Here is a 26,023-nt window from a genome sequence, read left to right on the forward strand (position 1 = left end):
GTTGAAAGAGAAAGTGTAGAAAGCAAGGGCAAGCCTATGGTAGTTTGTTGTTAGTGTTAGAAATTTATTGAGAGCGTGAGAGTAACACTCAGCCCCTACCATTATGAGCGAGGGACTTCTTTGGTGTGAGGACACAGTGGTTGTGTTTGAAAGTAGATTGTATGAGCTGATAATTCGCAGGTATAAGCATGTTTGACTATGAGTAATGAGATGTCATGTATTGATCCTTACATGTTAGATTCAGAGGTTTGGGGACACAAATTATACTTGAATTAGTTGCTGCATAGCGTCATAAATCTGGAAATGAATTGAGGGCTGATTGTATTTGTTTATTTTCTCATCACTTGAGGACAAGTAATGGTTCTAAGTTGAGGGTGTTGATGTGCCGCGAAATCGTAGCACATTTGACGCTTCATAACAATGAACTAATACTGGAATTAAGTGATATTTCGGGATTATTTTATGGGTTTGTTAATTGTGTAGGCAGAATCTGGGTTTTACAGAAAAAGAAGCAGAACTGATGTCGACAAGTGAAGTTCACGGTCAATGTAACGAACCGTTAACTTCATAACGGTCCGTGGTTGAGTTAATGAAAGTAAGGCAGAACTGGGCCCTGAAAAGATGAAAAGCAAGAACAACCAAGTAAGATCACGGAGGGTTATACGGGCCATTGTTATTTACACGGACCGTGTACCTACCGTGAAGTTAAACCAGTATAAAAGCAGGAAAGAGTTACAAGAAGGTTTGAACAAGTGAAGACCACGAGTGACTTCACGGGCCGTGACACTCACTACGGACCGTGGTTTCTCTCGTGGTACATTCCAGTGACCAAGTTTGAAGACCCACTCTGGGGAAGATCCAAGGCAAGACCACGGAGGGATTCACGGTCCGTGAATCCCTTGACGAAATGTGATAGTGGCTGTGACAGGGCCCGACAAATCAGTCCTAACTTGATTAGGACTCATTTTAAACATTCTATTTTGAATTACTTTAGTTTTTTTTTGTTATCGATTATCTAGCATCTGACGTTACACAAGGAGTAACGAAAAGAAACTTGAGGGGGAGATTTTGGATTGAGATTACTGTCTTCGGTGGGACATAGTTCCTTTTGATCTTGAGACTATCAAATGATTGTTGATTTACCGATTATTTTTGTAAGTAATTCTTAATATGTTTTCATTATCTATTATTGATTATTTGCATAAAAACATGAGTGGCTAAACGTCATGACTGGATGTGTGGGATCTATGATGATATTCTAGTTGCGATTCTGTAAAATGAGTAAAAAGGCAATCTTTGTTTACAACTTGTAGTTTACAGCTTTCATTATCATTTTAGTCTATTGAGTGCACGCTTTAGACAGGCTTGTATCTGGTGTTTGTTCGAGAGAAAAGCACCAGTTGGGAAAAAGCTAAACTAAGTTGACGAATGGGAGTTAAGGTCGGATTTCGAGAGAATGGATCTTTAACATAGGATTAAATTAAGCGAAGTCCAATATCGATAACACTTTAAGTTCGAGAGAATTAGAGTGGATATTATCTAATTAGACTGAAAAGTGTTAGATTTATCTAAGTCGCAAAGAGTCTGTAAACATTGATTTACTTGACACTCAATTTACGGAAGAGCGTTATAATCGCCGTCATAGAGAACACAAAACCTGGTTTCTTTAAATTGATTGAATCAACTTACAATGATATCTTTTGTGAACTGTGTAACTAAGTTTTGACTGGAAGTACTTGCTGATAGAATACTTTTCAATTAAACCCAATTTTACTTTCCTTGTTAATTGTTTAGGAAATAGTAACGACAATTGAGTAAATGCGATAGTGAAACTTTATATGTAAAGAAATTCTCTGTGGGATCGACCTCAACTCTAGTTGAGTTCTGTAAATTGACAACGACCGTTTACATTCCTTATTTGGAGTGTAATATTGGACGTGTCAATCACCATTGAAATAAACACATTGTCCAAATTGAACTCGGAAGAGGAATAAGAGGATAGAATGCGGGGCATAAGGAGCATGATTTTCTCTTCATAATTAGGGTTAATTTGTATCTAGGATAGGGACATACCTAGAAATCATGTTTGGTCACTATACAAGAAAAAATCGTAATGCTCGGTACTTGGTCCAACCTATCTCCGCTCAACAGTGTAGTTAGGTTGTCATTTATCGTAGGCGATTAGAGGTCGGAAGACCATAATCGTACATTTAACCTTGTGATCATTGATTCGATAGTTGATTAACATCCATTTAAAAAATATAATTGCATGAATCCTGGTAAGAGTTGCAGCCCTGGAATTTACCCAATCATTGTTTGAAACCCTTGAAATTGAATCACACTTGTTTAATTCTGTTTAACTTTTAGATTATAAATCAAATCACTCTTGAAATCTTGATAACAATTGTGCTTAGCTGAAACTATTGGAACAATTGAGTTATTCTAATCGTAAGTCTCTGTGGGTACGATACCCAGCTCTTTATAAGAGCCAATAAAATACTTGAACGACCACGTACACTTGCGTGTGCGATTTGGGCACAACAAGTGTTGCTCTCAATCGCACACGCAAGTGTACACGGTCGCACAAGTAATATAGTGGCTCTTAAAAGAACCGGATTATCGATCCCAAAGGATTTGTCAACTAACCATTTACTAAATTATACTAATTCTAATTATTTATTTAAGGGAGGATTTCAGAAGATGAATATATATTAACTAAACTAAAAATAAAGATAAAATAACTAAAAAGCAATTAACTAAGAAAAGATAGATGTTTACATAATCAATTAATGAATCGATCTAAGATTATGATTAAACTAACAATCATGTTTAGCATCAATTTCATCAACTTATTTGATTATCTAGTTATTGATTCACGGGGTTTATAACATGGTCATGATCTCCCAACCTCTAACCGTCTACCACAATTGACAGTCTAACTCAAACGTTGAGCGGGGATAGACTGAACTAACTATGGAGCATTAAGTTGTCTTCCCGTATTTGAGCCAAGCAAGGCACCTAGGTATATCCCTATCCTAGACACAAATCAATTCAAGTGACATGCAAGAAAAGATCATGCTCCTTATATTCCACGTTATATCCCTCTATTCCTCTCCCAAGTTCAAAAGAAGACAATAAATTTATTTTAATGGTGATCAAACATCAAAATAGTAATCACAAGAATATAAGAATAACCAATATGATAAACAAATCATGCCGAATTAAAATCGCTAAACAATCATATTGTAAGTAAATATAATCTAAGAACGAGAAGTTTAACTCCACATAGACATAGAGCAATTACAACCAATCATTCAAAGAAAAGATGTAAAATAAAAAAAAATAAAAAAAAAAGATGAAACCCTAAATCAAAAGTTAATTTCTACATTGTATCCTTCTCCCTTAATAATTATTCTTATAGATTATTTATAGATGTAGCAAACCCTGAATAAAATAATTGAATTCAAAACTAATTGGGAATACAAAACCAAACGAAATTGGATTCCGTTTGAAACTCGTTTGTTGTAGCCGACTTCAATTTGTACTCTTCTCTTCCCTTGCTGCCACGTGGCAGTAATTTTCTTTGCAGTTCGCAGCATCATGCAATTCTTTATATATATTATTATATTTCATTTAATCCATTAAGTTGTTTGTTTGATTTCCTTCTTCAATCTTTCATCTTTAATTCTTTTTAGCTCCAAACTTTTTTATGTTTCCATCAATTTAATCCTACAAATAAAATACACTATTAAGCACAATTCATAAAATCCATGCTCAAAAAGAACAAATATAAATACTAAGGAACCGTTTGGTACAAAGATCAATAGTGCAGGGATTAGTAATGCATGGATTGATAATGCTTGGATTAGTAATGCAGGGATTATTTTTATCAAGTGGTTGGTTTGTTGCTTCCTACCTAATTTTGTGTGGGGTTTAAAACAATACAAAGAACTTCTTTTCAATTATACCCTTGAGTTATTATGAGATTTTTAATTTCATATAATTGGGTCAAGTAAGTAATTGACGGGCAATATTTTTTTTTATAGCCTTTTAACTAGCTAAGAGAAGGAAAATTTTATCACCATGTTCACTATTTTCTCACTTAAATTATTTGAGGGTAAATATTTGTCATCTTAATAAATTGAAGTTAATATCTCAAAAGGTCACACAACTATAAGAATTTATAGAAAAACGATATTGAACATTGTTTTACATCAATAAAATCATTCAACTAAGGACTTTTATCATACAAAATTGCTCTTTATCATAAAAAAAAAAAAGTAAAAGGGTCTGAAAAATACTCCAACTTTGGTCAAAATTGCTATTACGATACCAAACTTTAGAAATGGCCTTTTACCCCTGTACTATTTAATAGTGTATTTTAAAGGTATATATGTGTCTACGTGGACATCATAAATATTGCATCATTTTAAATAGTAATGTGTCCATTTGGGCACATATATACCTTTAAAATACACTATTAAATAGTGCAGGGGGTTAAAGGTCCTCCATAAAATTTGGTACCGTAACATCAATTTCGGCCAAAGTTGAAGTATTTTTCAGACTCTTTCCCGAAAAAAATAGCAAAATAAATTGAACTATTTTTATACTCAAGGTGTTTTTAAATAGCAAAAATAATTCTTAAATTCATACATCAACATTAGCATATTAGTCCGATTATAATATTTTATATTAATAATAATTAGATTAAATAACTCATATTTTAGCTACAAATAACTCTATTTAAATAATAAAGTTTGTAAGCTAATCGATTTAAATAAATTTATTAGTACAAATATAAAACATAAAATCAAGAAAATAAACAAAATGAAAGGATTTGAGGAGTATTTTTGTCTTTACACATATTAATCCCATGGTATTAGATCCATCCATGTATTACTAATACCACCAAATGGAAGGTATTAGTTATACACCTAGGGGTGTACAAAACCAAACCGAAAACCGAACCAAACCGCAAACTGAGTCAACCCGAGAAAAAGACCCGACTAGTGGTTTGGTTTTGAAAAAAAAAACCGACTATATTTTTGTTGGGTTGGTTTGGTTTTAACTAAAAAAACCAACCTAATATTATATATATAATTTTAAAATTTTATTTTATACATGAAAATATTTACTTTGATATAATTTTTAAATATTTCTTATACTTTTTCATAGTTTTTATCTTTTAATATATTATTTCAAGTTTGAAACTTAGAATTATGAATGAGCCAATAAAGATTATAGTCCACGGATGTTGGTAATTATAATAAAGCTTAAATCAAAATCAAATTAATACTAATGCAAAAAGAAAATCAATTCAACACTAAGAATGACAATAATATTGAATATTTGTTCTTTAGTTTTACATTGGTTTAGACAATTAAAATGCATAATCTAATTTTAATTTCCTTTAATATTTACTCATGTAACTAATACTTATTAAACTTAATTTTAGCATGATTTAGTACTTTTAAATTATGATCATTTTCATTATGACTTGTTAATTTGCAATATTTGTTTTGCGCGATTTCATTATTATTATTTTTGTTGAATATTTTAGTGTTATTAATCATATCATATTGTGTTATATTTTTAAGAAACATCTTAGATAGTTGTATTTTGGTAGGACTAAAGAAATATTTGAAGTACAAGTCAATTATATGTTTGTATGAATACTTTACCGGAAAAACCCGAAACAACTCGAAAAACCCGTGGTTGAAAAACCCGAGTTTTATTGGTTTGGTTTGGTTTATAAATTTAAAAATCCGACACAAATGGTTTGGTTTGATATTTGAAAAATCCGAACCAAACCCGGCGATGTACACCCCTATATACACCCTATAATACCATGGAGGGTGTATAACTAATCCATGAATTAGTTATACATAGCCCCAAAATTCCTACCAAACATAGTACTACATAATACCACACATAATACAAGGAATAGTTCTCCTAATACTCCCTACCAAACGACCCCTAAATGTGAGGCAAATAATGATTAAAAATATGTATTTTTGCCTCACATCATAGTCTAAATTCATTTGTTTTTGTTAACAACTTCTCTTGTGATGTAGATATATGCTTATGAATATATTTTTTCAAAATTTAGAGAATTGTCATGATTTATTTTTTGATGCTCAAGACAAAAGAATGACTTTATTTATCAATGATACTTATGTGATTTAGATTGTCAGAAAGTTTGCTTCAAAATAGGTATTACTATATAAAAATTGCCCTTTTGTTTTACTTATTTACTATTTCTTAATATTTCAGTATTTTAGACGAAGAAAAATTCATATGACTTGTAATAACCCAGTTGAAGTTTGTATTAGTTTAATTGTTACTTATTTATTTAATATAGTTAACTTTTATGAGAAAAATATTTTCATTAATGCTAAACTTATTATTCAAATCTTCGCTTAAATAAGCAATACTATATACTATAACATATATTTTCTGAACTCGTAATCACGTGTAAGGCACGTATCAGAAAACTAGTATATATATAAGTTCAAGCAATTGTGAATTTTCTTTAACAGTAAAAATGATTTATTTGTCATTTTTGCTTGAATGCAAATTTCACACTTATTTAATTGTTCTTAATTGCATTCTAAGTATCCAATTCTTGACATAAATTTCATAGAATCAAAATTTAAATTAAATGTCATAATCTAGTATGTCATGACATAAGATTTGACTAAAAAATACACAAACCCTTAATACTATTAATACTCATCTTGAAAAAAACCTTAACAATATATAGTATTTCTTTTAACAACAAATATAGAATTTTTAGAAATAATAACACTATCAAATTCTATAATAATTTCAAAGTCTTTCTTGGACAACTAATTTGCAAAAATTAAATTCTCCCTGATTTCAGGCACACGATAAATATTCAAGAAAGTTAATTTTTGTTCAAATATGAAATAGACGAAAAGAAGGGGAGAAAAAAAGTGAAATTGCACTCCTTTAGAATACAACAAGCTTATTATCAATCGAATTAAAAGTGAAAAATATGTACCAATTGACATCTCCATTAATAACGAACATAAGCAATTGAAATTGCACTTGTTTAAAAAGGTGACAATCCTTTTGTAAAACAAACATGTCCCCTTGTAACACCTTTTACTAAATTATCTTAATGGTGGTACCTTAAATAGCTATTTCAATATTACAAACTGTATAACAAGTATATTAAGGCGTTTGAGAGGATAAAAAAGGAACTAGGTAAAATCACGAATAATCAATGAACCGACTCTACAAATTACAAAGTCAAAAAGAAAACAAGAAAAAAATGTTCTCCATTCCACAAATTTGTGTATTTTACATAATGAGTCATATTCAAGAAAACCCGAAATTTCACTAGCTTGTTGTAGTAAAAGTAACAAGATCCAGTGATCAATTGTCTATGTGAGTCATTTGTATTCTAGTAGTCTATAATGGGTTCTCCAATGGTGAGGTTACGTTCCAATGTCCATGGTAAGTTGAAGATTTTGGCTGTGATGAACTTGAAGATCTTGTTAACATTTATGTTGTAAGCTGAACTTGAGAAGAATAAAGTTGCATTTAGTGCCTTAGCATATGCTCTTGCCTGTTCAAACAAAATTAAGTCATGTTTAAGATAGTACAAATAAATCTTTATAGTAAAAGTAAAAGTATTTGCTTCTTTAATTTTTTTTTAATCGTCTACTTTGGACTTTGCAGATCCTTTGGAAAACAATGATTAATGTGAAGATTTTATCATGATATTCATATTAAATGATATATAGTCTTAAGTCTTGAAAAATAATTTTGGAGAATAATTAAGTAATTAATATTAAGGATAAAATGTGAAAAAAGATAATAGGTTTATCTCTTTATATGTTAAAAATTGTCAATTCATGTTAGCAAATGAATCATGTTCTTCATTTCAATTTGTTTGTCTTGTTTTTTTTTACTCTATTTCAAATAATATATATAATTTTTTTATAACTCTTTTATTCTAACTTTCCATATGATATGTTATTAGACCAAATATTTGATGATAAATTCTATGTACATTTAGTTTAAAACCACAAAAAAAATTAAAATATTATTTACTTTCTTAAACTCTATGTCAAGTCTAAAATCAGATAATTAAATTAAAACGGAGAAAATATTATGCTTCATCTCAGTTTATCATTTATTGGTGCCACAAAAAATGAGAAAATATACCTGCAAAGCGATTGTCCATTGCACATGTAATGGTAATTGAGCAAAATCATCAAACTTTGTTCCTATTAGAACTGGAATTGCCGTCTGTAAATCAAAATAAAATTAAATAATAAAGTCACATTAACATATTCTTTAACATTTCATCTAGAAAAAGGAAAAAATAAAATGAAAAGTTTTAATCTTCTTACTTGATTCCATTGTCTTGCTTGTTGATACCAGCTAATTACACTGTTATTGATCAAGATATGAAAAATGGTCAAAAATATCCTTAAACTATGTGAAATTGAACAAAAATATCCTCATCAGTTAATAATTTGATCTAAAATTATCTTTGTCGTCAATAATCACAACGATGATCCACTATTTTCATGTTAGCAAAAAAAAAAAATTATAAATTATAAATACCTATTTAATGTACAACGACTTGTGAGATCAAACATAAACAACATTGCTACAGAGTCTTTACAAGCTACTGGAATATGAGAAACGTCACCTGCAATATCATAAACATAATTTTAGAAAAAAATATGTTCACATAATTATATCTTTAGAATGCCAAAAAATAATAATAATAATAATAATAATATATATATATATATATATATATATATATAGATTTTATTAAATTTTATTTGCATGCCAAAAATTGATGAGATTTTTCGGACAATCCACGTAAAAAAGAAGAAAAATGAGTCGAATCTGGATGAATGGATGGAGGAAAGAATATACCTTCGACTTCCCAAATGTTATAGGAAATTCTAGCGCCACTGACACAGAGAGTTTTGTCCATATGGTTTAACCCTGTTGTTGAAAAACCTTCTTCCCCTTTCTCCTTTCCTACATACTTTGTCTACAAAAAAAAAAAACACACACACACTAAAATGACAAAGTTCATGATTAATTAAACTTGAATTATAAAAATACACATGTATCTAGAAAATTATGAGATTTCGCTAGGTATGTTATTGTTATTTTTGATGTATCTAGAAAATTAGAAGAAAAAAATATAGGGTTCTAACTAAAATATGCATATGAATTAAGAGGTGCATGGGTGGCATGGCGGAGTCAAAAATTCATACAAGAGAATTAATTGGTTTATGTATAACAAAAAATAATTGTTTTTTGCCTTGTTTTAGGTCCGGCTTGTTATGTTATTTGTTGCATTTAAATTTTGAATTTGCCTCTGTAACTTGACATGTTATCTATTTGTATTTAAATTTTGAATCTGTCTCTGCGAGGTGGGTAATATGATAATATTGTATGCATGGAAAGAAAATTTCTAGTAATTATTTATACTAACCAAAAAACTTGTCTTTCCAATATGATAATCACCCAAGAGACTAATTTTTAAAGCAACTAAATCCTCCATGGAATCCTTGTTGGCAAAACTACTAGAAAAAACATTGGCGGAGGCGGGGATGGTGGCCGGAGAAGAAGACATTATATGTCGATTGGTGGTGGTGATGGTAATGGTGATGGTGATGATTCAAAAGGTAGGATTTTGTCTTGGAATTAGGTAAAGGGGTGTTTTTTGGACCGTGTCAAGGAAGGGACGGTGGGAAGAAAAGTGAGTTTTAGGTTTGCTTTTATATTTGGAGAGTTTAGTGTTGAATCCGTGGGTACTTCTTGGGAATGAGTAAATCTCTCAATGTTAGTGTTGTTGACTCCATGAGAAATTCTTGGGAATGAATGGATTTCTCAATGGTTGTTATCATTTTCGAGTCTGATTACTTTGGATTCGTGTCGGATGATTTCATTTTTGAGATCAAGTGCTCTTAATTAAAGATGATTCTGACATCATTAGATAAAAATGAATAAGTACTTGCTATTTGTCACAATTTTTAAAGATTATTCGATAGAATGTATCATTAATTAGTTTTGATATTAATTCTTACTATTTAATTTTCTATTTAGTAATGATTTCAACCTATATATAACTAATATAATTATACACCTAATTCACAATTATTCTTATACATCTTAAGCCATGAGCCCATGACAGTAATTAGGGGTACTTATTCTTGTAAATCCTCGTTTACTTATAACTAGACTCGAGTCTCTTTCTATTCCTATCATTAAAAAAAAAAAAGTGACAATTTATGGTCAAAAACTTAAAACTTCTTCTATTAAGTACTCTCTCCGTCCATTTTAATTATCATATTGCGCTTTTTGAAAATTAATTTAATTTATTGTCAAAGTTAAATTAAACTACATTAATTTGATATTTTAAACAAAACAAAAAATAGATATTCAAAAACTAAATGAAAAGTACTATAAATTGCAATTTTTTGCTTATCAATATGATGGAAAAATACATCATAAAATATTAGTCAAAGTTCTTATAGTTTGACTCTAGAAAAAAAAATCATGGCCATTAAAAGTAAACGGAGGAAATAGTAACAAACCAAGAAGAATAACTAAAGACACACTTCATCTATATTTCATTCTGCTTTATTTAAACCTCTTTCTACTTATTTTAAGTTGAACATCAATCCTAAGTTCTGGTGAACTAAGATGAACAAATCATTCTCTATCCACAAATAATAGGACAGAAGGGAAAAAGAAATGGAATTTATTAAAATTATTTACTAAAAAAACAATAATACCCAAAGAAGGAAAACAAATGATTAAACTTTGAATACAATTGTCCCCCTATTTCATCATTTATACAATATAATATAGCCAGTTTTTTATTCTTTTTATCACCATGGTGTCCGGACCAGCTTTCGTCACTTCCACGGGATATTTGTCACCTTCCACCAGTAACAGGTACCAAGTAACTATGTCCACCAAGGCTAGGACAGATGGAAAGAATCACCTTCTGTTTTTTTGTCTCCACTAAGTTTTGAACCTAAAACCTTAGATTCACAGCCACTTCATTGACCACTAGATCACATGTATTATTTAGTTTTTTCCTACTAAATAGCCTACAAAGACATTTTTCATTCTAATCTACCTAAGTTTTTATGACAAATAAGTTACATAAAATAGGAATTATAAATGTCATATACATATATAGGTTGATGCATTGAACAAAAGAACATCAACCCACAACATTTTAAACAGGAGAGTTCTGTTGCACATCTGAGCTATGACTTATCTGTTTCTTATTGTCACTGTTCTTACGTTTGAGCATATCTTTTATTTCAGCTTCTCTTTTATCAACAAAGCCCATCAAGTCCTTGAAGCTACGTGACCGTAGGGAACGTCTACCAGACCTTGCAGATTCAGGTTCACTGATCTCCGGCTCCTCTGTCTCGAGGTCATACCTGAGGAATTGACAGTAAACCTTGCAGATAAACACTACAAGAGCAACGGCACAAGCACCACCACAGATCACATAAAGGCCCCAGAAGCTACTGAGAGAAAGGCGAGTGTCGTCAACTTGGTTGTTTTGTGAAGAGCATTCTTTGTTAGATAGCCATTTGTCATGGATCCTTTGTAATTCACCATTTTCTGATAGTTGAAGGATAGCAGTTGACAAATCAATAGCCAGAGGAGAGTCCCTTTGAAATGCCTGACCAAAGACAGTTAAGATCAATCTTTGAGTAGACCAGATTGCCTGTGCATCATCACAAGGAGATAAACATAATACTCCCTCCGTTTCAATTTGTTTGTCTGGTTTTGATTTGACACAGAGTTTAAAAAAGTAAAGAAAACTTTTGAATCTTGTGGTCTTAAGCTAAAGATATGTAATATGTACCAAAATACTCTTTAATCTTGTGGTATTTAACATGTCATATGGAAAGTCAGAACTAAAGAGTTGCCAAAAAGGAAGGAGACCTTCTTTTTGAAATGGCCAAAAAGAAAAGTAAGACGAACAAATTGAAATAGAGGAAGTATGTTGTAGTTTACATTTTTTCTATTCCAATTTTGGACTGAGTTCTCTTTATTCCTCTTCATTGGGGTTGAGGATGAAGGCGATTTAGATCATTTGTAAGTCATAAATATAGTTTTATGGCGAACTGTCAGCTCATCATAGCAAAAGCAAAAGGAAATACTTACAAAGCCCCATCCGCTCTTTGTGAACTCCTGTCCTACAGTCCTGAATATGCATTTGCTATTAGACAAAAACAGCTCAACATAAGGGAGCTCGTCTACAATGGCAGCAACACCACCACCTTTTGGACCTTGCTGGAGGGCGCTGACATATTCAGCTTCGCTTTTTATTATTCGGAGCTGTGACTTTGGAACATGTAGCTCAGCAATGAGATAATTGTATGCAAATGACCCATCCTGGACTCCTATAGGATCAGGGCTTGAGATTAAACTGTCAATTCCAGCAATTCCCGAAGACAGCTTCTGCACTGTAAGGATAGATGTCAAGCTAGCTGTATAGCTCGAATTGATGATTAAAACCACAAAGAGCCAGAAGATCAGCACACAGCGTCCCAAGGTGCTCAATGTGTTCTCTCCTGTATTCATTCACAACGGAGAGTGTCAGCTGTGCGAAGGAAGAACTGAGTATCATAATAGCACCTTGCTAGAAAAGTTCAAGGAGGATATTCTTACTGTGCGCGAAAAACATGGTTGAAAAACTAAACCTGAAAGACAAAATGGATATTAGTACCAGGGATAATATACGTGTACAGGCAAAATGATTTACTAAAAAAAGGATCTTCTCAACATTAATGGTGCCATCAGAATTCAAATTGTGCAAAGGAAAGAGTCAAAATTAGATTCATGCTAGAACAATAAAGAAAAACCTGCACTTAAATAGCATACTGATTCTCGTTTCACGAGAAGTTGTAGCAGTAAGAAGTACTAACCAGAACACTGTAATGAGTTGTTTCCTCGGTGGACCACGGAATTCAGGATTCATCCGATGCTCAAGAATCCAAACAACAGAACCAACAAAGAGGAAGAATACCCCAGTTACACCCCACATTTGAATTGTAAATGGCTTAAAGAAAGCCCAAGGACTGGATTTGGTCTCTTTGACAGGAGCAACTACGACGAGTCCAGATTCCATATAAGGCTGTGTGAAGTCCACAATCCTTGTGCGATTTGTTGTAATTGCAATATCTCCAACAGCTGCATCATATTTCTAACAAACAAATGTACCCTGATAAGTGCTCTAAGAAATATTCTCATTATTTTATGCATACACAACTGTTCTTACTTGAAGGCAGAGATAGAATGTTACATCATTACGGTGTACAGAAAAGAAACTAAATTTTCTTGGACATTCCTCCCAACCGATATTTAAGAAATTTTATCAAACGACTTTACTCAATAAACTGAATGTATAGACAATTGCTGCTGACCAACCTATTCAGTTCAATTACATATTTCTTCAACTTACTGGTCATATCGCGTTATCAACAGTCACAAAGATATCAGTTTATATCACACTGAACCAAACATTTGAGTTATGCATCCGTAAATCCTCGACAAATCCACATTAGTATAAAATCCACTTATGGTCATGCACATTTCACTTACCCTATATAGAATTGTGATACTTCTAATCAGCATCAAGGGTCTCTATCACATTTCATATATATAAAAAAGGAATCACCTTATTTCCTAATTAGTTAGTGTTTCCATCACGGAAAATCGTGATGCATAGATACTGAAGCTGAGTAGATATAGTCAGACTGGTCACTGGCTTGGTTAGAGTACTTTTGTCATAAATACTAGGTTGTTGAATGTAGCTGTAAGTACTCACATTTTGTGCAACATCATTCACTATGCTGTTAAATGACGGGTTTCTTTTTCCATCTCCGTATAAAATGTAGACATGAGGGACAGGGTAAGCCAACAAGTCTATTGCAGCCTCAAAAACATCAATACAATATCCTTTCACCCCGGCAGGTCCTTTATCTTTCTTCACAAACTCTTCAAAAGTGACACGGAAAGGAACGGCAATTCTCAGGGGTTTTCCATTATTGGGGAACACCCATCCTCGAGGTCGTTTTATAGTTTCTCCAGGCCAGATAGCATTATATAGATGTTGGTTACTGGTTGAAGTGTTAGCAGGCTTTGTGTATAAAACCTCAGGAGTTATAACAGAGAGACCAGAATAGTTTGACCAGTAACCTATAGTGCGTAATCCAGTTCCAACTACATTAAGAACATCATATGCTGGATGAATCAAATCCTTCTGAGGATCAAACTGAATCTGACCAGTTAGACCTGTGAAGTTCATGCCAACAAGTATCTGGAGTAGTTTCTGTCCTTGGTCAAAAACTCGGAGGGATGACAACTTCAGAGCACTTCCATTGGTATCACGCAAACTGGGGTCATCAGAGAAAGTGACATTTCCACCATTCTTGAAGAAAAGGTCAAGTGCACGGGCAACCAACCAAACTGTATCGTAAGCATAGAGTGCATAAGAATTAAACCTTGAAGTTTGTATACTCTTCAAGTTTTTCCATCGAGATGCAAATGTCTTTTTCTTATCAGAATCTGGAGTGTGATGGCGAAGCGCAACAACCCCTTGTAGTATGTCCATAGTATCTTTATTAGAATCTGATGAATCCAAAACAGATGGAAGCCAATCAGTAGCAATCCAAACATAACCACTGCTCATCATTCCCAATTTTTTTGCCTTCGAAAAAAAGGACAGTCCAGTATCAGGATTTACATGAACAATATAAACTCGTGCCTCCATAAGGTTCACACTGACTAACAAGTCATCGATATCACTCATAGTAGCTCCAGGAGAAAAGGCTGCTTTATAAGAGATCTTGGCCCGCTTCTTTGCAAGGGCATCACCCAACACCGATATCCCATTTCTACCGTTATCATCATCAACAAATATGGCTATAACCTCCTTCCATCCATAATAATCAACCAGATCAGCAATAGCATACATCTGGAAGTAATCATTTGTGACAGTTCTAAGAAAATATTGGTACTGAAGAGAGGAAAGAGTAGGATCAGTTGCAAAAGACAAAAGCGGGACACGAAGTTCATTCACTACATGAGAAATGACATGTGCTATTCCAGAGGATTGCGGACCAACCGCAACAACAACTTCTTTCTCCATCAGCTGCAAAGCTGCAAAGGAAGTATGTGTGTTAAATGTTAAGAGGGATACAGGAATAAAAGCAATAGATAAATAAAGTTAATGCAAAAAACCTAAATGTGACAGGAACACCAGCTTCGGTTATGGTTTTGACAAAGGTTTACGTCTATAAACAATCATTTATCAAAACATTGAACTATTACAAAATCCTGAAACAGGCCATGAAGGCATGAACTAAACTTAGCTTCTGCATTTCCAATAGAGGAAGTACGTATTGCTTCATGGTTCCATTTCTGGTCTAAATCCATTCGTGATAGTTTACACTTATCAAAAAAGTCTCGAAACATTCCATTGCACCCTTCTCCCCGGTGCCACCACGCCCACAATGTATTAAAATTAAGGAAGCAGAAGAAAAGAAATACCATCACCCCCTTATATATGATCAAGCGAGGGAATTGGATTGAATGAGCACATCTTAGTCTCAAATTTATACATAAAATGGGGAACACCGCATTTGTTAATAATACTGAAAGTAAAAGAAATTGACTATATGATATCATGTGTCTAGACACCAGCACTACTGAGAATTAAGTAGCTTTAATACAGACAAGAAAATTATGGTGGAGAAAAAGCCTTTACCATCAATAGTGCCTATGAATCCACTGCAATTTGTATCCTGTGTTATGACGTCCAATTTGGTCCCACTAAGTACTGTAGAATCAGCATTAACATCATCAACTGCAGCTAAAATGGCTGGCATTACAGAACTTCCGATCACTGAATTTACTGTGAATAAAGCTCCAAACTTCACCACTTTTGGCCTAGACAAGGAAGAGACAGTGACATTCTCAGTCCCACCAAGAACCACCATAGGCACCCATATACATGAAAACAATAAGAGAAACACTCTCCCCTTCACTTGGGCATCCATCGCTACCTTCCAGCAAGCACGGCTTGAGCTAGCCTACCGCGTAGCTTTGGCCCAGATTTTGTATTTGTGTTAAAAAAAAATCCACTTATCAAGAACCAGTAATTTGCTTTTTGTAGAATCTAAACTCATAAACTCAAAATCCTAACTCCGCGTCTATCAACAAATGACTGAGGATTACCTCACCTCACAGTTTCTCCCCAAAAAAAAAGCTCCTGTCAACAAATGCAACATAAAAATGAAGCTTAAATCCCAAATCTTGAAGATAAAAAATCAAGATATCATGCAAGAATCCTCAAAAGATAAGAACTTGGCAAAACAAGGAGTTCCAATATGAGCCTCAGAGCAAGAATCTGAAATTAGATACCCCATTACTATCAGCACAGCAGTTGTCCTAATTAGAAAACCTCAATCCCATAAACCAAAACAGAAAAGTACAATATTTTCTGAACCTAGCACTTATTTCAATATGATTTGATTCCCAATTAAGAAAGAATAAAAATCACCCTAAACACAAGCTTAAACAATGTAATCAATATTAAAATATATTATTCTAGAGAGTTCAGTAAGGCAACCAGTCAACCACTATAGTCATACAAGCTACACACAACTAATTAATAAAATAAAGAAATGAGTTGGGGGCAAAAAGGTTCAAACTTTACCTTGGATTCATGTTGACTGATGAATAAACAAAGGGATTACCTGTTAAGTCTCGCCATTTTGGAACAAACAAGTGAAGAGCAGCTTTCAAGGAGATTTGGATGGAGGAAAAGTGTGCCAACATTCTTGCAACCTCAGTAAAGAATGATTTTTTTTATCTAGCTATGTCCCTCTCCACTTGACTCCCCCTTTCAAAATTAGTGCTACTATAACCAAAAAAAAATCCTCCTTTCAAAATAAGTATCACTATAACAAAAAAAAAATCGTATTTTATTAAAAAAATTAATAATCATAATATATAATTTACACCGCTATTAGATGAATCTTTTTGTAAATTAAATATTATTTCCTCAGTCTTATTTTATGTGGCATCATTTAACTTGACATGATGTTAAACAAAGAAAAAAAAAATTTAAAGCTTGTGATCTAAACCAATTCCTAAATATTTGTATGATTATAAATCACTTCATCAAAGGTAAATAAAAAATTTTAAAGTTAAATTTTTTTTTAATTATATTAAAATCGTGACATTCTTTTTAGAACGAACTAAAAAAAATTACATGAAATGAAATGAGACAAAGAAAATACTAAAGAGTGAAACATAAAGATATGATTGAAAAATAATACAACTACTTTATTTTGAATTCCTAAAATAACACTTGTTTTAATACAATCTTTTTTATTGAGATAATACTTATGAAACTGAGTTAAAATTAATCTATTACTATGCACTTCACTTATATATTGATCTTATATAAAATAAATATTTTATTTTATTTATTTGTTTATTTTATCAAATTTAAAACGTTTTATTACAAAAAAAATTATACGATCTTCAATATTAAATAACAATATAAACTGATAAAAATCAAATTTTAAATTTCTAATATATTGATAATAGAATTAATTTAATAAAATACATATCTAATTAAGATTTTCTTTTTTCTTTTTTTAATAAGACTCCTTTACATCTGGTTTGAATTTTTATAGTTTGTAGGTAGGGCCTGTGTGAAACTCGTGAATACATTCCCCCAAGGCTTTGTCCAAGTCTACCATGTGATGCATATGATAGTTTAGAGTTCTTCCAAAAAATGTGAGAAGGATAATTAATATATTTATAGGGGGGAAAATGAGAAATATCAATGTAACACGACTTCTTGCAAAATTTATTTAAGGGCTTCTAATTTTAAATACACTATAACCAACACTCACTTAGGGTTAGTTTGATAGAGTGTCTCAAAATTTTATAAACTTTTAGATATACATAAAGAGATCAAGGAATCATACATTGGCTTTCTCAAAGCCGTTGTTCGATGTACTTAGCGATCCAAATCATTTCATTTAAGAAATATGCTATTAAAATTCATCGAATTATGGTGAATAGTTAGGAGAGGAGAATCAAAAGGGAACAAAATTATACTCACATTGTTATTAATAAAATTATGTTTCTTCAAATAAGCAAAAATATTGAATAAGTAATATTTTATCTCAACTTTCAACAAAAAGATATATATTTTATCTCGATTTTAAATTTCTATATATTAAATATTTTTACATTATTTTATATTATTAAATACCAATTTCTTTTATTTTTTAAATAATGTTAAAGTTTTAAGATACAAAATGTAGCTAAAGAGGAACATGATAACGCATCATGCTAAGATATAAAATGTACTTAAATATAGTAAACAAACTTTTCTCGTTGATGTAAAAGTCAAAATTATGTTGGTACTGATACACGAAAACACACTTTAGACACTAAGATAAAGGAAAAATAAATTACGTTACAGTAAAATCTCACTAAATTAATACACGATAAATTAATAATTTCTCTAAGATAATATTTTTCTCTGGTCTCAACTTAGGCCAATGTAAAAAAAATCACCAATTGCGATAAGATAATACGATAATTTATTTTTAGAAAACCCATATATAAATATATGGTCCCATTAATATTATAAATTAATAATTAATTAAAAGTACAAATATATATAAGACAAGTTAGAGAAATATGATTCTATTGTGTTTTCTTTTTGTTAAAATTTAAATCTAGTTGAAGCTCATCGCTAACTTTTCTTATTGCATCCAAAAGTTCCAGTGTTGCCACAACTACAAATCTTTTTGAGTGCATTTGGAATGATCTCTTTTGTACTCACATAATACTTTACGTATTTGATCTGTCATTGTTGATATTGTGACACCTTGTCACGACTCAACTCACTTGGCCGTGCGGACACCTACTCTAACACCTATATAGGCGAACCCTTACCACCCCACTTTAAAAACGGACAATGTGGAACTTAAATAAACTTAAGAAAACTTTTTAATATTTTTAAATAATATGAAGCTCGAATATATGAGTCATTCTTTTACAATTACCTGAAACACCCTTTGACGAAACTAGTCTAAATAGGTGTAAAAGCTACTAAGAGAGTGCAATGTATAAAAGGAAATAAGACACAACTCCCATCATAAGAAAAAAGAAGTAGAAATTGTCAAAGATCACCATCGTCTTCACATAATAAACTTTACTGAATCCTGCAACTATACTACGCCAAGTGGCATAACAAGAATAGTATCGGTACAAAACAGGTATTGGTAGGCATCATCATTCGACCCGAATCTACCACATAATATCATGCACATAATTAAGAGCAGGAAAATAAAACAACACTGTTAGAACTCACACATGTCACCCAAGTCACCCCACCTTCTTCCGCTGCCAACTCCAACCTCTAAGTCATTACATCCTCACATCATATCATAACTTAACCCCCTAATTGTTACTTCGGTTGTTATTAATCATGTTACTTAAATTACTATTCCCCCTCAAGCTCTCATGTCAACTCCTTACCTTACGGCACTTTAATTATATGAAAATATGAACTAATAAACACCATTAGTAAAACAGAGATATACAATTATAACCATGATTATAAAATACCCGCTCTTCCAATCCTCACCACTACTTAGCATTATTCACATGTCAAGTGTAATTCTTCACGTTGTCGAGTACTCGGACTACCATGACTCCTTGGCCACTCAAGGGCCAACAAGTGATACTTAAAACATAACAATTCAACCTAGTCCTCTCATTGACCAACCTATAATCATCTCATCACAAAAAAATAGATATGATTCTCTCATGAACATACACACAAACGGTTATTGTACTGGTGTGGTACCTGATTTAATAATAATATATGTACTAGTGTGGTACCCTATCCAATAATATATATATACCGATGTGGTATCCGATCCAATAATAATAATAATAATATATGTATTTGTGTGATATTCGATCCAATAATAATAATAATAATAATAATAATAATATATATATATATATATATACATACATATTAGCATGGTACTTGATCCAATAATTATAATAATATATATGTACCGACGTGATACCCGATTCAATAATAATATATGTACCTATGTGGTACCCGATCATATATATATATATATATTGTCACGATCCAGACCGTCGTGATTGGCACCCACACTAACCATCCGGTGGGAGAACCACTACTACAACCAAACTAAGCAACTAAAACAATACTAAGACAATTAAGTTACGGAAGCAAGTTAATTAACTAACAAATGCGGAAATTTAATACCTAGAACCTGAAAGTTAATGTACCAAAACATTTAAACAAATGATCCAAGCCTAAACAAGAAGGGATACATCCCCAACTAATGAACTAATCAACTAACTAGAACAAATATCTAAGTCTGGAAATGATGGACATAGACGAAAGAGAACCACATGGCAGCCCGGAAGAATTGGCTCACCCTTGAATTTGAAGCGACGATCACTGATCTTCTAAGCGAGGTCTTTCAATAGTCGTTTGAAGATGCCCTGTACTTAACAAAAATAAGAACAAGTGCAGAATCAGTACACAACCACAATGTACTGGTAGGATCACGCGGCTATCCCATTAGTGTAACATAAGCAAGTCAAACAACATTATAACCACATGCATATATATCAACATCTACAATATTATCAACATGCTCATCAATCTACATTTATCACAAATCATTAGTCCTCTCACGGAACCCAAACCCAAACAGTTAGCGTGCCAAAACGTGGCAATCGATCCCATATTTATGTCGGAACGTGGCAATCGTTTCCATTTTTATGCCTGAACATGGCAACCGATCCAAGTTAGTTATGCCAAAATGTGGCAACCGATCCCATTCACACACTACAATCACAATCACAAGTACATCATCAAGATCATACATTTACATCATGATTTCATGGCAATGATATTCATCTATCTCATTTACAACAAGTGGGATCAACATTGCAACATTCATACATACACAAGTATCATAATGAACCAAGAATAAGCATACATCACACAAACATAGAATCACAACTATCACCTACCTCGAAACAAGCTTGAAACCCTAAGAAACTTGATCCTTCCCTTTCTGGATTCGTTCCGCTTGTTCGTGGTCTACAAACAATCACAATAACACGGGAATCAATAAACGATCGCTAATTACCCGAAACTATAACAATTCTATGAACCCTAGATCAACCCCATGATCCCAATCATCCAAACTAAGGTTGTTCCCACTATAGAATCTATAACAAAACCCTCTCCAATCAATATTCACCCATTCTATTACGTTCTACGGATCGAGAAACAGATTTGGGGAGTGAAAAGCTTACCTTTAGCCTCAAGAATGATGAAAATCAAGTAGAAATCGCCTGGGGGTCGTTCCTTAGCTCTAAAAGTCAAAAAGTGTCAAATAAGGTCGTTTAGGGGTTTATTAACGACATTAAGTCACGTCTGGCCCGCCACAGTGGCCCTCATCCCACTGTAGCGGTGGCACCAAAGTGACATCAAGTCCCGCCAGAGCGGCATTTTCGAACCAGTGAGCTATCCATCCTTTTCTACGATTTTAAGTCCCGTCGTACCCGCCACAACGCCTCATATCCCGCTGTAGCGGCCCCGCCAGAGCGGCTAGACTCCCGCCAAAGCGACACAAACGGAATCAGAGAGTCAACTGAAGAAATTCCAAAATCCCATTTCACTACACCCCTCTAACCCACGACGATCAGAAAATACCCTTCACGCTAAGATCGATTTCGAGAGTTCTACTCGCCCGAATTCAATTCCTTTAAGTCGTACGGTTTCCTTGACAAGTTATCTAACTACTCATGCAATCAAACTCAAAAACAACTCACCCAGTTGTTACCAGATTTTCCCACACCTCAAGGACTCCGATTTCGTCCAAATCTGAACAAGGTTGGGGAAAATACAAATACTACGAAAAAGTTTTTTCGACTTCAAATTTTCCCCTGTTAACATTTCTATAACGACGAAACCAGGTTGTTTCACATACATACATACATACATACATACATACATACATACCTGATCTAACATCCACACATAACACAATTACAACCATAATGGATAGTAACCACACATTTATATTCAAGTAACACATTCATTGCATACAATCGACAACATCTTCATTTACAATTCATGTTCCTTGCTTCTTCCCCAAACTTGTATCATGCATGAATTAATACAAACAATTGATAAGTACATACAATATAGACGAAAAACAATCAACCATCCTCTACTCGAGAGAATTCCTTCTGACTATTCTTTGTCACAATCTGATTACCCACAATTACTTTTCCAAGATAACACCAAACAAATATCAACACCAACAATACTAATCAAGTTCATCCTCAACCTAAACCATAACTAACCACACATCTAACAATCTAGACTACTTACTTGAAGTCCTAGGTATGAAATATTTCGATAATCTACGTGAATAAACATAGGTCTAACTACTCAGTTAAGAAAACTTAGCCTACTTGGATGTCAAGCACTTGCTGAAGAATGGTGTACACTTCTGGCTCATAGGTAAAATCCTAACGAATAGATGGAAAATCACTGGGTTTTACCCTTATTTGCTCTAAAAATCATTCCTCCTATTTTTCTCACGCTTAGAGTGGCTTAGGGTAATTTTTGGAGTAGCCCTCATCTGTTTTATCCCTAGAAAGTGGGAGGAAAAATAAAATACATCGCTTTAATTAGGGTTTGATTGCATCATCCCCTCTATAGTGACCATGTAGGCCCTATAACGGCAGTGCCATAGCGGGAGGCTTCACGATATGGCGGGCTGACGTCAATCTGAATAAATTTAAATAATTTCATCTTGTGCCCTAAATTCTAATTTGACTTCGTATTTCAGGAATTATTAGGACTCTGCACGAGGTGTATTTAAATAATTTCACCTAATTCATTTTGTGCTAAAAGATATGACCGTTTGACATTGACCCAAAAGTCATTTTCCTCTAAATAGGTGTTAACCCTCACCTATAGCCAGACTTATGATTCATAGGTCCAACCATGGACCGTAATGGTCGGCCATGGCTGGGATCAGAGATCCCCAAGTCTGAAACCCAACGACAGAACCCCACCTACGGTCCGTGGCCTGACACACGGTATGTCTGTCACTTCCATTAGTTATGATACCAGATCCTGAAAAGCTACATTTTTTCATCTTCTTGAATTAGAGGTGTTACAATATCTCCCCCTTGGGAAGATTCGTCCTCGAATGAAGTCTAAAGCAGCTGAGTATGGAGGGAAGGAGCAGCAATCCCTACCACTAAGTACTAGAAACGAATATCTAACTAAATTGAGTTCCATGAACATGCAAATGTGTTGAAATGCAAGAATAACTGAGGGAAAAAGATATTGATACTCAGACTGAATTACTCAAGAGTAAACTGAGAGACTGGAGAGGAACTATTACCTCAAGTTGAAATGGAATCGGAAGGAAAGAGGTGAGGATACTTGGCATCATGGCTGATTTTGCTTCCCAAGTAGCTCCCTTTACAGACTGACTCCTCCACAAAACCTTTACTGAAGCGACTTCCTTAAATCTCAACCTACGAACCTGACGGTCAAGAATTTCAACTAGCACATCTTCATAAGTGCACCTATCATTCACAACGACACTCTCTAATGTTATTATTAATGTCGGATCACCCACACACTTCATCAACAAGGAAATATGAAAGACTGGATGAACTGCTACTAGTTTTGCTGGCAACTCTAACTCATAAGCCACATTACCAACCCTTTTCAGAATTCTATAAGGACTTACATATCTAGGACTGAGCTTCACTTTCTTTCTGAATCTCATCACCTCCTTCATTGTTTACACCTTCAGGAAAACCCAATCATCGATTTTGAAATCTATGTCCCTTCTCCTCAAATCTGCATAGGACTTCTGATGACTCTAAGTTGTCTTTAGTTTATCTCTTAATGAGCTGAACTTTCTCCATAGCCTCATAAACCGAGTCTGGCCCAATCAAGGTTAATTTACCTACTTCAACCCAATCAATTGGGGACCTGCACTGATATACCGTGAGTTTACGGTATTTCTAATACATTTCACTTACAAGTTGTGTGTGTCTAGGGCCTTTTTATATTGGTTTTTATGTGTTTTTATCATGTTTTGCAGGAAAGATGTTCAGGCGCGGAAGTATAGAGACAGCTAAAAGAAATGCAGAAACAGGGCATTCACGGAGGTGATCTACGGACCGTAGGTCCATTCACGGTTCGTAGGTGATGACCGTAGATCAACAGGCATGGTATTGAGGACAAATCAAGGAAATCTGACCAAGTGTGGAACCCCGGTGTCCATTGACGGTCCGTAGATTGATCTACGGACCGTATTGTTGATTCGTAGATTGATACTGCGAGGGTTCCAGTACCTGATTTTTGAAGATTTTAAGTGTGGAGCTACGGAGGGGATTGACGGATCGTAGATCGATCTACGGTCCATACTGCTAGTCCGTCGTTTGCTTCAGAGAAACTAATTTTTGGAAGTGGAAATATTTTCTAAGTCCTGGCTGACGGAAGGGACTTACGGACCATAGATCCATCGACAATCCGTAAGTCAATCTCGTGGATTGAAGACGCGTACCTGAACAAACTTTCCTTAATTTGTTTCCCTTTTAATTTAAGATTTGTTTTCTATAAATAGGGCATGTAAACCTCTTTTTGGGGGTTAGACATTGTTATTCTAGTTTTACTTTGGGACTTTGGAGATTAAGTTGCAACCCTAGCAATTATTGATTTCCTACATTCGTTTTGAAGATTTTGGCTTTGCAATTCAAGTTGAAATTCTGGGTTTATTATTCTCATTACGTAAGTTCATGATTTCTTCATATAATACTATGAATTGTGTTCTTGCTATTATGGGTAACTAAACTTCACAACTAGGGTTGTGGGAACCATGAGCGACTAACAAAGTATGAATAGTAAGTAAGTAATTCTTGAATAGTGTTTTGCATGCATTGATAATTCTTTCGTTTAGAAGTCTTTTTAACGAGTGCATGCGTTAGAACTTGCCTTGTTGCTACTTGTCGGATCAAGAAGGTAATTAACAAGAAAAGAATTATCAACATAGATTTAGTGTGATACTATCTAATAGGCTAGTGTCGATTGGTGCGAAGTAATAACTAAGCCAAATATCGATTATGATGTCTAATATGAGGTAAAGATAAGGGTTAGTAAATTATACACACGTAGCCGGACCAAGGTGCGGGATGAAATTCTCTAGATGTCGGATCAAGGATTTAGAGATACCTAACTTATCACTTTGCATGTAATACACTAGGAAAGGATTGTGGTTACTAGGATTACTGCGTTATGAGCTTGTGGGGAACACGTCTACCCTAGTTAATTTTCTCATCTTGATAACAACAGAAATTGACTTTTGTTTATTGATTACTTACTGAATTCTTACAATTTGTTTCACAAATCCCCTTTTTTTATTTCTTGTTTCTGGAAGTATTTTGGCTAATTGAATATAATTGTTGGTTAAAGTAAAGTCTAAACCATTTTCCTTGTGAGATCGACCCCAACCTACAAGTTGGGTTATTTACTTGATAACGATCGCTTATATTTCTTTAGGGAGGTGTAATTTGAGCGTATCAAATTTTGGCGCCGCTGCCGGGGAAATTTGGCTTTTAGATTTATTTTTACCTACATTATTGAACGTAAGTCAAATATTTCCTAATTTACCTTTTCTTTTTGTTTTTGTCTCTTTCAGGTTCCGACTCTAGTGCATGCCAAGTACACGAAACCAGGGTGAACCACTTACTCCTTACGATCCAGAGCTGAACCACACTTTGCGAAGAATGAACAATCCAAGAGATCCAATTGATCCGATCGAAGGAAATCTAGATGAAGCAGTTGAGTTAC

At 33.5% G+C, this 26,023-nt stretch overlaps 2 protein-coding genes and 1 pseudogene across 3 annotated transcripts; 1 reads left to right on the forward strand and 2 right to left on the reverse strand.

Moving 5' to 3' along the window:
- Positions 1-26,023, forward strand: part of LOC125868423 (uncharacterized) — a 92,081-nt pseudogene that overhangs the window by 42,352 nt on the left and 23,706 nt on the right.
- On the reverse strand, positions 7,381-9,741 carry LOC125869303 (septum-promoting GTP-binding protein 1-like). Its single transcript, XM_049549875.1, has 6 exons — positions 9,497-9,741; positions 8,926-9,046; positions 8,602-8,689; positions 8,385-8,424; positions 8,197-8,280; positions 7,381-7,594 (listed from the first exon to the last, which is right to left on the reverse strand). The coding sequence occupies exons 1-6, from the start codon at positions 9,635-9,637 to the stop codon at positions 7,430-7,432; spliced, it is 639 nt and encodes a 212-aa protein (XP_049405832.1). The 5' UTR covers positions 9,638-9,741; the 3' UTR covers positions 7,381-7,429.
- On the reverse strand, positions 10,809-16,939 carry LOC125869271 (glutamate receptor 3.4-like). Of its 2 annotated transcripts, XM_049549837.1 has the most exons (7): positions 16,800-16,939; positions 15,809-16,312; positions 13,868-15,201; positions 12,966-13,243; positions 12,709-12,740; positions 12,202-12,611; positions 10,809-11,713 (listed from the first exon to the last, which is right to left on the reverse strand). In XM_049549837.1, the coding sequence occupies exons 2-7, from the start codon at positions 16,098-16,100 to the stop codon at positions 11,255-11,257; spliced, it is 2,805 nt and encodes a 934-aa protein (XP_049405794.1). In that variant the 5' UTR covers positions 16,101-16,312; positions 16,800-16,939; the 3' UTR covers positions 10,809-11,254. The 2 variants fall into 2 exon arrangements, with proteins under 2 accessions (XP_049405794.1, XP_049405793.1); XM_049549836.1 differs by lacking the exon at positions 16,800-16,939 and having other exon boundaries at positions 15,809-16,682.

The sequence above is a fragment of the Solanum stenotomum genome, chromosome 6 (assembly GCF_019186545.1).
Source record: "Solanum stenotomum isolate F172 chromosome 6, ASM1918654v1, whole genome shotgun sequence".
Classification (NCBI taxonomy): Eukaryota; Viridiplantae; Streptophyta; class Magnoliopsida; order Solanales; family Solanaceae; genus Solanum; species Solanum stenotomum.

Excerpts from the sequence above, each read along its gene's own strand:
- LOC125869271 (XM_049549837.1), bottom strand. The coding sequence starts at position 16,100 with ATGGATGCCCAAGTGAAGGGGAGAGTGTTTCTCTTATTGTTTTCATGT. Across the intron at positions 13,244-13,867 it reads TGAATGATGTTGCACAAAAT|AAATATGATGCAGCTGTTGG; the intron begins GTGAGTACTTAC and ends TTTGTTTGTTAG. Across the intron at positions 12,741-12,965 it reads CAACTCATTACAGTGTTCTG|GTTTAGTTTTTCAACCATGT; the intron begins GTTAGTACTTCT and ends TTTGTCTTTCAG.
- LOC125869303 (XM_049549875.1), bottom strand. The coding sequence starts at position 9,637 with ATGTCTTCTTCTCCGGCCACCATCCCCGCCTCCGCCAATGTTTTTTCT. Across the intron at positions 8,690-8,925 it reads TAACATTTGGGAAGTCGAAG|GTGACGTTTCTCATATTCCA; the intron begins GTATATTCTTTC and ends ATGATATTGCAG. Across the intron at positions 8,281-8,384 it reads AAGCAAGACAATGGAATCAA|ACGGCAATTCCAGTTCTAAT; the intron begins GTAAGAAGATTA and ends TTTGATTTACAG.